The sequence below is a fragment of the Sinocyclocheilus grahami genome, unplaced genomic scaffold (genome assembly GCF_001515645.1).
Source record: "Sinocyclocheilus grahami isolate Dianchi unplaced genomic scaffold, SAMN03320097.WGS_v1.1 scaffold45.1, whole genome shotgun sequence".
Lineage (NCBI taxonomy): Eukaryota > Metazoa > Chordata > Actinopteri > Cypriniformes > Cyprinidae > Sinocyclocheilus > Sinocyclocheilus grahami.
In genome coordinates this window covers 627703-645186 of record NW_015505224.1, presented here as the reverse complement: position 1 = coordinate 645186, position 17484 = coordinate 627703, and the positions used below count along the sequence as shown (strand labels likewise).

The following is a 17484-nucleotide window of genomic DNA, read 5'->3' as shown; positions in this document are numbered from 1 at the left end:
GGAACCTGATTTTCTGGATAGTATGTGTAAGCCCTGAATAATCAAGATTGAAGTTTTTAATTTTGAATGGATTTCCATTTCATTTATAACCTAAATGCTGCAAGACGATTACTTCTGGAAAATAAATAAATAAAATAAATGTATGCAATCAATCTTCAGAGATAAAAATGTTAAAAGGTAGCGATCTTCTGTTTTATAATTTTTTTTAAAATAATACCATAATAGACTGACTTTTATCAAATGACTTTTTTTGTTGTTGTTGCATAGTTTGTCATTGTATTTAAATGCACAGGGCAATCCTGCCCTCTACTGGTGCAAATAAGAATCTCCTGAATTGAAATCCTGACTCACGTTCATAATATTTATATTCACATATTTATTTCTTTATATACATCCATCCAAGATATTTGCTTTCATACCTTTACATTTAAGAACATATAGGCCTATGACTATACATTACAGAATAAGAGTCCTTCTGCAATCTCTCCGCTAAAATCTTCCCGGGAATGATTTAAAAATGTCCCCGCCATTATTTAAAACCTGACTGTCACATTGTGCTCTCGATGAACTTGTCTAACTAAATAACGCTCATGTAACTTGCCGTCCTCAGCAGTTTGGCCTCGGCATGAAGAAATGACCAGGCAGTAGATTTGAGCTGATCTGGGAGCAGTGACACTTCAGACTCGGCTTCAGATGATGGATGTACCGCATGATTCAGTCACAGTGAGCTGAGAACCTCCTTAGCTATTCAAAGCTTTTTTAAAACACGGCTAATTACAAGCGGCATAAATACTAAGAGGGTATACAAGACATTCAGTTTTACTGACTACTTGTTTTACCATTAAAGCAGTAATATTTTCATGAAATAATTTCAGCTTTGAGCAAATTGTAAATTAAAATACATATGATAAATCTCATATTACTCTAGTTTAACCTGGATAGCTACAAAAAAATAGAGATCTTGGCATAACTAGAAAAACAAATAAAAAGGTTATATTAAATTTAAATATATAATTTTATATTAACCTATATCATGCATTTAATGAGGTATTTCTTATATTGATCTTTCTTTCTATGTATATATTAGTATATTGCTCAAAATATTTCAGACCTTGGCATAACTACAAATAATTATGTTCATTAATTAACTGTATTTGAATTGAATTAAATTTTACATGATTTTAAATGTCTTTATAAAAGTATAAATATCCTATAAAAATATGAACTCATTTCATCATGCCATTTAATTATGTGCTCCAGATGTCGAATTCTTTTTTATTAATTTTCAGATGTCTAATTCTGATTCTTATTTTTGCCTTGGCAAACTCACTTTAGATATGAAGTCTCCTATCTTTATTCTGTAGATTGTAATGCTATTTGACCGCGAGTCATGCCTGATCTAGTAGGAATAATTATTTAACTGTTGTTATTAATATTTTATCAGGGTGTTTTGAGGTGCAGAAGTCAGCACTGATAGTCCCAAACGGGCTACTGAAGAAATACCAACTTAATTCAAGTTGAACGCTTGAGTTATTATCTCTTTACTTAGCATTTCATATGTGTGTTTGGCTCTGTACAGAGTAAACAAATAAGAAACACAAAGACAGCACCATCATCAATAGTGAGGAGGCCGACAATCATAATGGTTACAACAAAAGAAGTGTGTATAGTAAAAAACTGAGTGTATTATGCATAAGATGCAGTAAATATAAATTTCTTTACTATAAAATGTCCATTTTGACGACTAAACCTAACATGGCACATTTTCCCCAGTAAATGTATATTACTTAAAATACATAAATGTGTAAAAAAAAAATTAGCATTCAGATCTGTGCACAATACTTAATTCAGAATTTTCTTAAATCAACTTGCAAACAAAGTATACATGGAGGAAACGCATAAATCCGATAGCATACAATAATACGCTAAGCCACTGCTTTGAGTGTAGAAGGCACATAAAGATATAGTTGGCTACTCTCGAAATAAAAATATATTCATAAAAGAGCATTAAATGTAACGTGCAGCATATATGCACACAAGTGCCTCTGCATTGAGTACGGTAAAACATGCAAGTATGCAAGAGAGCAAATGAAAGTAAGGCGTAAGATGTGCAGAGATCGTGGTGTGGCTTCATTTCCTCTTGAGGGTCTGCGAGCATCTGTATCCTCTAATCGCTTGCACCGCAGAGCTTCAGCAGTAGTTTCTTATAATCCCCTGAAGTGTCTCCCTGTAAATGCAGATTACTTTTGATTACAATTATTATTACAGTGCTGCAATTTTCATTTCTCAAAAACGTAAAGCATAGTTTGAGGGGTCGTTACACTGGTACTCACAGATATGGCTGTGTATAGAGATTTCCCATAATTCTTCAGGTATTCCTGACGAATGTCCAGCATGTCCACCTCAGAGCGGGTCACCATGATGCGCATCAAAGTGCGATCCTTGGTTCCTGCACCCTGCATATTTCAAACAGCATTTTTCTTCGTTTTTAAGCATATTCGGATTTGAAACTTTGATGCATGTGATCTTATACACTAGAGCAGTGGTTCTCCAAACTCTCAGGTCAACTACTGCCTTTAATCAAATTAGAATCCTGTAACCTGTGTTCCCTCTAATTACTTCAGCACTGAGCAAATTAACACTTTAGAGTACATAAGGACTGTGAGTGACATTATTCCATATTAATATTAACATCATAATATTACAATAGTTACTGCAGTCCAATTTAAATATATTCTATTTTCTATTGCTGTAAATATTTCAGAACTGAGCATAAGTACAAAAATTGATGTTCATTATTAAAATGTCAATGACTTTTCCCATGCCTGGCACTTCTTGAATTTCCAAATTAAGAATGAGCTATGCAATTGAGTCCTTGACACACAAAATTATTGTTTATTAAAACTAAAAATAATAATAAAAAATATATATATATAAAAAATTATATATATATATATATATATCACATTATTATATAGATATATAAAACGTTTATTACAAAATAATGCATTTTATGAAATATTTGTATATTAAAAAATATATATATCTATTAAAAATATATATACACATACACACATATACATACACACATATATATATATATATATATATATATATATAAAATGTAATTTTATATTATTCAATTTTTTTTAATAAAACACATACATATTAATTTAAAATTACCAATTCAAAAAAAATTTATTCTAATGTAAAAATATAAAACATTTTTTTTACAAAATAAATAAATAAATATATAAAGACAATAATATAAAAACATATTTTTACTACAATAAATAAGACATTCTTCTGGCATACCACCTGGGGGCACTTTGTGCACACAGTTTGAGAACCACTGCTGTACAATAAAATGACTTCAAATGCTGTAAACCATGGCTTTGTTTGTAATGAATCATACATTTGCCATCTCTGTTACTCTGTAGTCAGTACAGCTCATTCGCATTGAGAAGAATTATTCTCACCTTCATGGCCTTGTAGAGTCTCTCAGCAAAGTAGGCCGGTGTGTTCTTGATGCATTTCACTGCATACAGAAAAACATGTTTAGACTCACCATACGCAAATCACCCTGCAGCTAACAAGCCGTGTACAATAAAGCAAGCAAGACGAATCTTGAAACTTAAATGGAAAAATATAACAGAATGAAGACAGACCAGGCATTCATCTGAAACTGAAAGTCATTTAAAAGAGAAAACCGGACTGTTCATAACAGCAAACCGAAATAACACACTAAACACACCTCATTATGAACACGTCACCGACTGAAAGGAAGTCATGCACTATTGACACAGCAAGCACATATGTCAGCTACATTATGTGTTATAACACACGTTTGTGTTATGAATCTCGTTGTGTGAAAAATATATTACCGCATATTTACCCTATAACAGCTTTACCCTTTAAGGGGCCGGCAGGATGGAGAGCAAGTTAAGAAATACAATTATGAGTGTTTAATGATTAGATTTCATGAAACGATTATAGATGGCAGATCAGACAGCTCACCGACAGCCAGCATGCCGCTCTCCAGATCCCCAGACATCTCCCTCTCGATACTCTTCACAATGTCTCTGCCACACATGTGCTGATACTCATGAAACACTGTCAACACAAAAATACTTCATGTCTTAATATAGTCACTATTTCTGCAAACACTGAAATCACAAACAAATAGCTGTTAATGAGCATGTGAGAGCACACTAATGAATGAATGCACACTGGCTTACTATTTCAAAAAATATTGTGCAGAACACACTTTGGAATCAGTTTTTTTAATGTAAAAAAATAACTCATTTTGTCTCTCATAGTTGAGGTATACCTATGATGAAAATTACAGGCCTCTCTCATCTTTTTAAGTGGGAGAACTTGCACAATTGGTGGCTGACTAAATACTTTTTTGCCCCACTGTATATACTGTATATATATATTTAAATTGTAATTATATTTCACAATATTTCAGTTTTTATTGTATCTTAGTTTTTTTTTTTATCGGTTTTGAGTCTTTAATTTTGGATGTGCAATCAAATAAATAGTCACAGTAGATATGTTAAAGGGTTAGTTCACCCCAAAACATTTTTTTTTACTTTTACTTACCTTCAAGCCATCCTAGATGTATATGACTTTCTTCTTTCAGACAAATACAATCGGAGTCAAATTAAAAAACACCCTGGCTCTTCCAAGCTTTATAATGGGAGTGGATGGTAGCCCAAAATTTGAGAGTGAGTGGCGTCCAGCGGATGACGTAGGCGTAGCGTAGCGTAAACTCCGGTGAGAATATGCTAGTCTCGCGAGAAACAAGTTTTGTTTACAGCAAAGGAAAACCAGTGTTCTCTTGGCTTATACTGAAATCCTCCGACATTTTTCTTTACAAATCCTCGTTTTGTAATACTAATTCGTGACCGGTGTTTTGTTTTGCTCTCTCCTCTGCGCTTCCATGTTCTTCACTTCCGCGTTCGTTTGCCTACATGCTACGTCATCCACTGGACACCACTCTCTCGTGAACGCATGTACGACAGTTAGCGGAAGTTAGAGATTTGTTGTAAATATGGATATATTTCTTACACAAACGCATCGCTTCGGGATGCCTTTATTAACCCCCCGGAGCCATGTAGGCTTCTTTTATAATGAATTGGTTAAATTTTTTGGACAAATTTTGGGCTACCATCCACTCCCATTATAAAGCTTGGAAGAGCCAGGATGCTTTTTAATATGACTCCGATTGTATTCGTCTGAAAGAAGAATGTCTTATACACCTAGGATGGCTTGACGGTGAGTAAATCATGGGGTCATTTTCATTTTTGGGTGAACTATTCCTTTAATGAGATAAATATATGACCAGTATTGCATATATTATGTAATTAGACAAAAGAAAACTGTGTCCTATAGAAAAACAGGAAATGACATGATTCAGAGGTGAATTCAAGTGTTTCCACTGGAAACCACGTCCAGTTATGAGTCATAATGCTCAGCCTCGGCAAGAGTGTGTTGACTGCAATGCCAGACCCAAAACTGAATTTCTGGCCACCCCATAATGGACCAAGTGGCAGAACTTGCAAGTTTTTGAGCATTTTTACAATTTACGTATTCTTTATGTGGGAGCACTCAAAAATCATTATACTCTAGATTCTCAGACAGTACAGGACAGGAGCATGGATCATTTGTAGACATACAAATGATAGTCACTATGCTCAATATAGTAGCGGGCCAATGGAAAAGCCAATCACCTTTTTGACAGAAGCATAGCTTGTTTTACTCTTTAGCTAGACCAGCCTGAAAAATGCAGTACTTTTGCCTGAATTTAGCTAAAGAAGCAGAAAATGTAAAATACAACATGATTATTTCTCTTTCAATATATGTCATAGTACAGTATTCTTGACAAACAGGTTTGGAGATTTAGGTATTTCCCTATTCAAGTAGATATGAGCTTTATTAGCATTACTACTACCTAGAGGGAAACAAGCAGCCTGGAGGAGGCGCTGAGTGAACTGACCTACCTAAAAGGGAATTTGAATTGATTGAAAGAATACTATTATTCCAGCCAAAGGGCCGTGACGTACCTGCTCTGAGGTGAGCTTTGCTCCGAGCACACAGGATGGCATTGAACTTAGACTCATCTGTGCCGAGTTTATTTTCCCCTGCTTGATAGAGAGCCTGCAGCAGAACACAAATAGTGCATAATAGAGACTCTTCAAAGAATGCGAAACACATATTTTTAGAAACATTTCAATAATTACCTGAGCATCCTGTTTGGCTAATGATATGTCCACATTCTCACTCTCATCACGGTTACCCTTTGAGATAATAACAGGCAGAAATACTGATATGACTTTCACATTTCTGTCATTTACAAAGTTTTTGACCCTCAAAGTATGAGAGTTTCACATCATAACATTCACGTCTTCTGTGTACCTGAGCAAGAGAGACCAGAAGTCTGCGGAAATGTCCAGATGTGTCTCCACTGATGGACTCCTCCAGTGATTTCTTATTTTCTAAAACAGAAACACTTGAGTGTTATCCATCACAACTCACCGCTCTTTACTGTCGAGCTTCAGATGAAAACGTGCATGACAAATGCTTGATTGGGAAGTAATCAAATCTGTAATTGCAGAGGGAAGGAATTAAGTGATATGACTCTAGTACGCACCGGCTTTGAAGACTTGATTGATTTCTCGGATCTCCGCATTAGAGCGAGAGGCCAAGATTTCAATCAGACAGGCCTCATCTGTCCCTGCTCCCTGTGAAATAATCAGATTACATTTGTATTAATGGCATATCAAAAAATCTAATCAAATATTCTGTTATCTGTGACCTATAAATGAACAGTTCACTCACTATGAAATATTTTTAGAATTTAAAATAGCTGTTTTCAATGGTAATCTTTTTTATATTGTAATTTATTTTTGTGAATTTTCAGCATCATTACTCCAGTCTTCAGTGTCACATGATCCTTCAGAAATCATTCTAATATGCAGATTTGCTGCTCATGAAATATTTTCTTATTTTCTACGTTGAAAACAGTTGTGCTGCTTAGTTTTCTGGAAACTGATAAACTTTTTTTTCAGGATTCTTTGATGAATAGAAAGTTCAAAAGAACAACATTTATTTGATATAAATAAAACTGTAACAATATAAATGTCTTTACTGTCACTTTTGATCAATTTAAGGCATCCTTGCTGAATAACACAACTTTTAAATGGTATATAAATATAACTAAGCTATAACTATAAATCCATTAAATATATATATATATATATATATATATATATATATATATATATATATATATATATATATATATGTGTGGATTTTTGGATAATAAATATTTATTTATTATATATATATTGCATCAGTTATCCATGTGAGGGTGCTAAGTTGCACAATGTTTGATTAAATATATTTTATTGTTTCATGCTTCATTTGTATTCATTCTATTAATAAAGTACTTTGACAAACCTTGATGGCCTCTTTGAGCTCATATGCATCATATTGAGCTGGAGTCTTCAACGTGGCCAGCACCAGTTTCTCAAAGTTTCCTGAAAGCTCAGACTTCAGGTCCTTAATCAAATCCTGCAAGCATTGGGTTACATGAGAATGATCAGTGATGCTTTTCTTAACCCATAACAAAATCAAAACTTAGCTGCATTTAGTTCTTTTCTGTATTCTGGCTTTAATGATCTATATGCTAAGTGTTGACAAAATTAGCTTAGCATATTTATCTTTTAGTCTTCCTCCTTTGGTAAAATGGACCAAAATATTGATGTCTAACCTTGTACTCAGGGGCATATAAATATTTGTCCAATCAAATGCTCTCTAGAATGAGACAGTTTCCTTCCACTAACACCACCAGCCTCTGACTATATAATAGGTTTTATTTGAACAGCTAATAGATTTTCTTAAAAGCTTTGAACCATGATGTGCTAATAGCATGTAGCACATCATGGTTCACAGCTTTTACGAAAAGCTATTAGCTGTTAAAATAAAACCTGGTCTCAATCTGAGGGGCAGCTGCTGTATCCACAGCACAGCAAATATCTAAAAAGCTCCAATGCTCTCCATTACCTTTCCATAGGCAGTCTTGAATGACACCAAGAGTGGAACCCGCTGCCTGTTGGAGCGACTTCCGAGTAAATTAATGATGGCTTGTTCATCAGTGCCTGTTGAAATATGTTCATGCATATTAGCAGCCTGTTATGCAGCTGCATATACAGTAAACACAGGAGTCATTTTCTGGAAAGCTCTTATTGTATTTCATGTCAGTCTAAAAAAAGCTCTCAGTATTTAAACATCCGTCACCCGTATCACAAAGGGGTCAAACTTAAAAAGATTAATAATAGATAAACATCAAAGGACAAAAAGAACAGAATGACTTTTCACCCAGAGGGAGAATAAGTGACATTGCTTTCTAAGAAATAGAGTAAGTGGAAAATGAACATGAACAGTAACTAACCAAAGCCCTTCATGGCCTTCCTGAGGACTTCTGCATCTTTTAGAGGATCAGCTCCAGGGAAGTCTTGAATGGTCCCTCTGAACCCACGCTACAAAATAAAACAAGTTAGGACACAAATATATACTCAGGCTTTCTGCAGGTAAATATAATACTTTTTAAAGACCATTTACAGACCAAGAAAATGTAAGGAATAAATTGAAGGGAACACAATACATCAATTTGTTCTCTATAGCTTAACTAGAATAAGCAAATATCTTATATAGACTAATACGGATTAATAAAAGACCAAGAAAAATCAACTTAATTCAAAGGGTAAACAAGTTTTCATACATCATTGACAGATATTTGTTTTATGAACTATCTTCATTTTGCACCTCAAGTAAAGTATCTTGATATTAGTATACTTGTATTGGAAAACAACAAAAATACTGTGTATTCATTCTATGAATACTTTATATTCATTCTTTGCAGTGCATGCAAGATTGAATACCAGACTTTCTGCTCCAATTTAAGACCTTTTAAGGCCTTAATTTGTGGAAAGACGTTTTAAGACCCTCAGAAACCCTGTATACTGCAATAAATTGCACAAAAAAATACTTAAGAGTTAATTACATTGATAGCTGGAACGGCAGGTGCACCTCCTCCGTAACCTCCTCCGTATGCGGGCATGGACGGGTTGGGTGAGGGTGCTTTGGGATAGCTAGGCATGGACGGAGTGGGTGCTGGGGCATTTGGGAAGCCCGGCATCTGCTGACCCGGGGGTGGCCCACCAGGGTATCCCATTCCCGGACCTTGGGGCATACCTCCTCCTGGCTGAGGGTACATGCCATAGGGCTGGTTAGGGGAGGGGGCTGGTGGGCCCCCAGGTTGGGGGCCAGGATAACCACCAGGCACTTGAGGGAACATGGATGGATTTGGGGTAAATCCACTATTGGCGGCGAACTGATTTGCCTGCAATGGAAAAATTTGAGGGGGCGAAAAAAGCAAAAAGCATGACAGCGAGCATGACAGTTAGGACAGTAGAGCAGACTTTGCAGGAAATGTAACATATACAGCCATGAAATGACAATACTGAAGGACAAAGAGACGATTAGGGCCAGGACAGGGAGATAAGGAGGACGGTGAACAAGTGTGTATTCATGGAGAGTTTTGTTTAGATAGTGTGGCTTTGCACTAAAACGTTTCTGTTGACTTAAGCTACACGCATCATATTGCACACGGGTGTCACAGAGACACTGTTCTGTAACATTGAAAGAGTTTCCACATGCACAAATATTCCCTTGCTGACCCCTAAATGCAGAAGTACTGGGGAGGAGAAATGAAATCAGTCCTTTTAGTCACAAATATTTCCATGAAAAGTAGTGGTCAACCAATGTGTTTTTTTCTTTTTAATGACTGACACCAACACCAAAATCACCAGAAAGCAAGCTGGTCAACTGATGATTTTGCCTTCCACTGGAGTTTCTTAAACTTTTGAGCACTTTTATATAGCCGAGGGCAGCATACATTTCAAATTAGAACACAGGAAATGCCCTTTTTGATAAATATATTTGTATCCATTTATTAAGTTTTCCTTGTGAAAAGAGAAATTAGTTAATTTGTATTACATATGCACTTGTAGTGTACTTCAAACCTAAACAAATGCACTTTGTATTAATATCACATTAAAAGTTTTACTTAAAGTGCAATGTTCTTAACGCTAAAGAATAACAAAGTACTTGATTATAATTTAAACTTTAGCATGTTATTCCATATTACATTTAAGTTCATATATTTTAAATGCACTAAATTGCAACTTTAGCATTACAAATGTATAATAATCAAAAAATATATATAAATACATCACATACAAGTTTCAATAGAAATGACATTAAGGTATATTTAAGTTTATAAATAAACCATAAATGCTTGTGAATATATTTGGCAGTACACTTTAACCATAGTTCAATTCAAAGACAATGTACTTAAGTCCTGCTTAAGTGGTACATTTCATTTAATTGTAATTAACATGCAGTTAAATTGCTAAAAACATTACAGTCAGTTTGCACTTAAGTATATTCTTTTAAAGTATATATTATTATTATTTTAAATTATGCATAGTGCATTTCTTTTTCACAAGGATACCTAGGAGAGAAACCTCTTCAAACACATTAATTTGTCCGTGAAAAAAGTATTCCTCATTCCTAATGATATTTCTTATTTATACAGCACTATATAACTAAATCATCACTGTGTTCTTACTGGTGCTTTGAGGTTTTGTCTTAGTACTCCTGTAATATATTTAGCTAATTATACCTAACGTGTATGCTTTTTTTGTACATCATTGAATACTTTGTGTGAAACACTGTCCTCGCTGCAGTAGTTCAATGGAACCACACTTGTTCACATTTCCTCTGATGTGTCAATTTGATTACGGAGCTCTGAAGAAGCCTGTGCATCAGTAGATTGAACAGGGTCAAATTTGTTGGTCAAAGCACATTCTGATGACAGGTCAATTATACGGGATCAATGTCACAAGAGCACAGTTTCGTACAAAGCTGATAAAGGAAGGATTCGATGCGGTTCATGCTGACCGGAATCAAATTACCTGCATCTGTTGAGAATGGAGACCAGTGTCATTTCTGATCACGCAATACATCATTTTATTATAGAACTTACCATTGCTGGGAGATTTGATGCGTTGAATCCAGGATTCGGCAAATTATCCAGGCCAATAGGAGCACCGGGAGCACCCCAACCTCCTGCAAATACATGCATTTAATACGAGCAAACACGTAAACAAAAACCTAAAAGCCCCACACTAATTATGACTGAACAATATCAGCGCACTTCACGGTTAAAAAGAAATCAAAACCAACCCTATTTACGTCATTAAAAAATGTTCCTGGTCTTATAGTGCATGATTCACTGCTGCATGTTATTCCAAAGAGAAAAATTTAATAACATGGTCTGCCTGTGAAAATGGCTTTTCTTTTCAGTCTCGGATCCTTTTCAATGCTCTCTTCCAGTCACCTGGTATATAGTCTCCATTCTGCTATATAACATATCTTAACCATTCTGGCCTGTTTTTCACAATCCAGACAATTACTGCTGTGCTCTTGTTGACTATCTTGTCTCACATGTCAGATTACAGAAATAAAATGGGCTGTGAGCATCATTTCGTGTTGACTTCAAAACAGTGTGCATAGGGGAAATCAGGACACATTGTGTATCAAATGACAGGCTAATAATAATCTAGACATCAACTTTTGATCATTGTTCTGTGCAGAATCCCGAGGGCCCTGCATCCTCTTCTATATTAATAAAAAACTTGTTTTGATGTGATAAGACGAAACATAAACACACAGTTGAATTCAGAGCAGCAGGTTTTGTTATGGTAATAATGCAGGTAACATTGCACATTAATTATTAAGCTCTTTCTGCTGGGTGTTTTTCATCTATTTTTAAGTCTAATAACATGTATATTTGATTAGATGACATGGAATAGACTGGGACGTTGACCTGTCATGTGACATGCTGAACTCCACCTAAAACTATTTTAAACAGCACTAGTTTTTGCAGTTTTGCTTTATTCGGTGGTATGATACTTTTAATAATTATTTTAGCAATTGACTACATCAAGTATTTTAAATTTTATTTGCCACACCGCAAAGCCATGTAAAATGCAATAAATATGAACTAGTGAAAGCATAAATAAATAAAAACACACACACACACACACACACTTCAAAAGTCAGTAACATCTTACTGGGGTCAGTAAGTCTCTAATGCTCACCAAAACTTCACTTGTTTGATAAAAAAAAACTGTAAAACAATAATATTGTAAAATATGATTAAACTTTTAATAAATTAATTTAATTCAATCAAATATACTGATTTGATGTCCACAAAACATTTCTTATTACAATCATGGTTAAAAACAGTTGTGCTGCTTAATAATTTTGTGGAAATTGTGACATTTTTTCAGGATTCTTTGATTAAGAACAACATTTATTCAAAACATAAATCTTTTGTAACACTGTAAGTGTTTATTGATTTATGCATCCTTGCTGAATAAAATATTCATTACTTAAATTTTTTTTTTTTTAAAGTCTTACTGACCCCAACTTTAAAATGTGTATAATATTTAATTTCATTATCACACTTGTTTCAACATTAAAACAACATAATCTATTTCTGGGAACAAAACTGCTGTTGAATGAGCATAGGCCATATTCATATAATTTTGTATAAGTGGAATATTTAACCGTCAGATTGGATATTAGTAGCACTTTTAATTTGATATGCAATGTGTTTGATCATCAAATAATACATTTATGTCCGCTAACCCTTTTAAAGCTAACAATGCATCTAGAAAACAATGTGACATTCACTAAGTAGTACATAGTGAATGAGTGAACGAGTCAGCTTTTTTATTGCACTACACCAATGTGTGTACAATACCTCTGGTGTTTATGTTCTCTCATGTGCCTAGGAGTTCAGCACTGCAGTAAGATCATGATAGACATGAACAGAAGCAAAATTTCCACACTGACAGTTTTAGTATGAGAAGATGTCTAAGCATTGTGTTGACACTTATATAACTACAAGCGAAACTGATGTAGATACACTGGATATTTGCTTCCCTGTCAGAACAGATCAGATTTCATTACTAGCAAACTGACAGTATGGACAGACTGTGCTAAAGATCAGATCTGAAAACCAAATCAGATTGGTGAGAAGTGTGAACAAAGCCTTAGAGCTTTGAACAATTTGATGAATAAACAAAACATAGCAAGGTCAAAAGTGCTAACATGTATATACACACCAAATAAAGCATATTTTGGTTTGGCAAAATAGCTAAAGCAACCAGATTATGGAAAATGTGTGACCAACTAGTCAACAAGTCAATAGTTTCCTTCCAACAGAACATGCATTTGTGTTTATTCAGTAATGTAATCCATGTGACCTCTGGAGCATAAACATACAAAGATCACTAGGCCTCTCAAAAGAAGAGCCTCCAAATGAATGTCTGTCAGTGCGAGACAATGCTAGAAACTAGCTAGCGTTTCTACCTCTCTATACATTCAGTCACTTACTCCTTTTTTTCCGCTGGCTCCACCTAAAAATTCCACATTACTGTGTCAACATCACTACTCATCACTGTTCAGTGAAAGCGCCACAAAACAAAGTTGGTTTGTCCACTGAGTTTATGTCTAAAATAAAACCTTCATAACCATTTCAGATACAAACGTCATAGACTATAGTATGATGTAAGGCAGTACAATACACACATATGGAAATCATCCACCAGATACAGTAGCTCACCTGAAGGCACAGCAGAATACGGCCCTGGCTGGCCAGGATAGGCACCTGGCTGGGGTGGGTAAGCTCCAGGTTGGGGAGGGTATCCACCCGCCTGCGGGGGGTACATCCCAGGCTGAGGGGGGTAACCTCCTGCAGCAGGAGGGTATGCCCCTTGTTGGGGTGGATATCCACCGGCCTGAGGAGGATAGCCGGGCTGGGGAGGATAGCCTGGATAGCTCATTGTCGTGCCTGAAATTGAAAAAAAAATATGGGTTGTAATTAACAAAATTGTGCATTAAGTAAGCCTTCACAAGCCTGGATTGCAGATCAGAAATGTAAAAAAAAATGATTATACTCAATATACTATTCTAACTCAATCTTTCCAACTTTTAGATTTAAGATAAAGATTGAAAGCATTGGTAAATGGTGATGTTGGAGTCATGTGAACATGGTGTATAACTTGTTTATAACTTTAGCTTTTACTCCTAGGCTTTATAACTGTTGTGTTAATTTGTGAAGATTATCTTGATGAACAAGATGTGCAAGCATCATAAACTTTTGTTGGTCACAGAGCTTTTTTTCTGCAATCATCCAAAATCCAATTCTGGGTGGGCCTATAAAAATATGTAGTACTCTATTTAGAAGGATACAGTTGATCCATTAGGCCCCTCCATCTTACAGTCTATTTGTTACTACACCTGCTCTTGTGCTGCTTGAATGACAATGTCAATGAGCCCTCAGAGAGCAGAGGCTGCTGTACATCTAAAAGCATCAAATCAAATCAATTATAGAAGAGCATCACCCATTTCCTTTCAGTTTAGATTGGGGACAAAAGTCAAAACTGACACCTTGCTGCTGTGTTTAACACCTGACTTGAGATGTTGAGAGTGAGATGATGTTTTGCTAAATAATAGGTCAACAAATAAAACAAGATAGCTAAAGTTTCTTTCACTTTCACATACACAAAATGTGCATTTATTTGTGTTTAAAAGAAAAATCGATCTATCTATCTATAGACTAATTCTCTCTGTGTGTTTTTCCTGACAGGGAACTCAACTGACTGCATTCTGACTGCTCAGATGTCTTTCCTTTGAAATGTATCTAAACATAAACTCTGAATGGAAAGTAGTGGCTATGCTCTCAAAATCAAGCCCTCTTTTTTTCTTTTTTCTTTTTACCAACCATTAACAGCAGCCAGTGTGTCTCACTAAAGAGTTCCCATGTGGTACAAACCATGGAAACACATTACATAAAACAAATTCAAGACAGCTGCTATAGCAAACTACAGTCATGTTCAGGAAGTAAAACTCCCATTCCCAGGTTTGAAAAAAAAGTATACTTAAAGTGCTCTATTTTCGCGCACTAATTTTGTACTGAATATACTAAAAATTATTCTTTAGTACTGCTTAAGATAAACTTAAGTTCAACTAAGTGCACGCAACTGTGATATTTTGGGACACCATGAATATGAACTAAAATGCGCTTTTAATATACCATCTCTGTATTTAAAAAATGTATTTAATCACCACTTGTAGTAAACTTGAGCACTTGAGCAAATTAAGTACATTATGGAAGTGTACGTTTTTAAACCTGGGTTCATTTTTTCCCCAGGGAAATTGATTTTTAGTGATAACACATTAAACTAATGTAAGACTGACCTACCTTGAGCTCTGAGGTTGCTAAACGATGGTATATGCTTTTGTAGATGCCACAAGTAAATGTTTTTTAAACTATGAAATTAAAAATCATTTTCAAAGTACATGTTTTTTTATATTTTATTGTCATAACTGGATCTTCCAGTGAAACAAAAGACTTCTATCTGGTGACAAATACCAGAATTCTCCAATGAGTGGTCTGCTTAAACTCTGCCCCTTTTCCTACAAAACCCTCCGATCCCAATCCCTCCAATCAACAACCGATGGATAGAACAGCTGGCGGCCAATATTGAGCTCTATAGTAGGAAGTATCATGCTCTTTTGCCTATGCTAAACTGATTATTGAGGCAGTGCAGAAAGGCAATGTTATCTGCAGTAGGGTTAGAAAATATAGGCCTAGTGCTTGAGCACTAAATGGAGCACAAATTCTATGGATAACATGATAGGAGCGACATGGCTTTTATAATATTTCTTATTGACCCTTGATGCATTGCCTCAGAGTGATGTCCATACTTTGTGAACATACAAATAAAAAGCCATATAATATTTTTTTAGCCTGTGTTCATGCTCTATATGTGGTCATGGAAACTAAATACTGATGTATTTGAAAGTAAAATACACTCTGCATGCAGTCTTATCACCTTTACTTAGTGTGGGAGCAGTTTGCCATAGCACCTCACCTGCTATCAAACACATTATAATATGTGTAGAGGGAAGCGGCAATATACACAGACTTTTGGAGATGAACTCTGTTAATAATAAAACACCACACCTCAACATATGACGCAATCTAAACAGTCAAACTTTCCAAACTTATAGTTCAGGTTGGCCTATATAACAATGCATTGCGCAGGGCAGAAAAAAGGACTTTTGTTTGGCCTAATTTTTAAGAATGTGTGAATGTCCTACATTAGAATGTCAAAACAGCTCTATCCACCAATCAGTTTCTCAACATGCATTGTCTTCACACTTGAAATCATCACAAAACCAACTGTCCACTCTTTTTGACTGTAGAAGCTTTACTTTCTATAAAGCAGGGGTCTTAAATAAAGCCAAGAGTCCAAAGAGTCCACCAATTATTAACGTGGAAAAATTAAAGTACTGTATATATATCTATAGAGAGAGAGAGAGAGAGCAATAATATGCAAAACTGTATATTATGCAAATGTAAACAGAACTGTACAGTCCACTATTCAGGCTAGTTAACTTTAAATTTGCATAATATAGTGTTTTGTATAAAATAGCTTATAATATAACGTAAAACTATTTACTTAATATAAAAGAACATCTTATACTTCATACTGCATTCATTATATCAACAAATATATCCAAACGTCCATATTATCTCTCAAAACAGTAACTGTTCGGGTTTTATCTCCAGCAAATGTACATAAAACAAAATGTTCAGTCACATTAAAACAGGTTATCTCCCCATAAAACATTATACCACAGATCTGAACTGTGATGGATCCTTAAACGTGCGAATTGAAGACCAGCAACAGAAGTGAAGTGTGTGTTTAAAGCACAGCATTATGGGTGGATCTCTTAAAACGCTAGCTGGGAGTAGATTTAAAATCCCGCAGTCGTGTGTTGTTGCAGGAATTACGGAGCAGCACGCGTATAAACGTGTACGTAGCAGCGCACTCAACATCTTTTAATAGTTAAAAACGTCAAACAGCGGCCATTTATAGTGTAAAAGAGTATTAGTTACTTACAGTTTAGGCAGCGCCCCAGTCACTTCCTAGCTACAGAGTACTCTGCGCTCGAGCGTGAGGCACGCAGCGTAATATTTAATAAGCTGGGAGGGACTCATTCTTTCCATGACTGTGTCACACCAAACAATCTTTCACTAAATACAAAACATGTGACTCTTTCGTACACCATGACTCACGTTGTTTGGTAATTAAGGAAAGACTATTGTAATCTTTCCATAAGCCTGTCAAATATATGACCTAACCTAGTGTGGAGTATACAGTTTAAACGAGCAGCTGAATGAAATGCGCTGTAGTCTCTTTAAGAGCTCAACGTTCAGAGTATATCTCCGTTTCCTGTAGGCTGTCTTTTTTCTCTTGTTGTTGTGTTTAA

General features: G+C 35.3%; 1 protein-coding gene across 2 annotated transcripts; it reads right to left on the bottom strand.

The window, feature by feature from the left end:
* Positions 1-1698: 1698 nt before the first annotated feature.
* Positions 1699-17199, bottom strand: LOC107582500 (annexin A11-like). 2 transcript variants are annotated; one of them, XM_016268373.1, is made up of 15 exons: positions 17115-17199; positions 13766-13993; positions 11117-11199; positions 9071-9409; positions 8459-8546; positions 8071-8165; positions 7465-7578; positions 6656-6746; positions 6421-6500; positions 6246-6302; positions 6069-6162; positions 4018-4113; positions 3480-3538; positions 2334-2456; positions 1699-2227 (listed from the first exon to the last, which is right to left on the bottom strand). In XM_016268373.1, exons 2-15 carry the CDS (start codon positions 13983-13985, stop codon positions 2168-2170), a joined length of 1599 nt encoding a protein of 532 aa, XP_016123859.1. In that variant the 5' UTR covers positions 13986-13993; positions 17115-17199; the 3' UTR covers positions 1699-2167. The 2 variants fall into 2 exon arrangements, with proteins under 2 accessions (XP_016123859.1, XP_016123860.1); XM_016268374.1 differs by having other exon boundaries at positions 9071-9271.
* Positions 17200-17484: the final 285 nt, after the last annotated feature.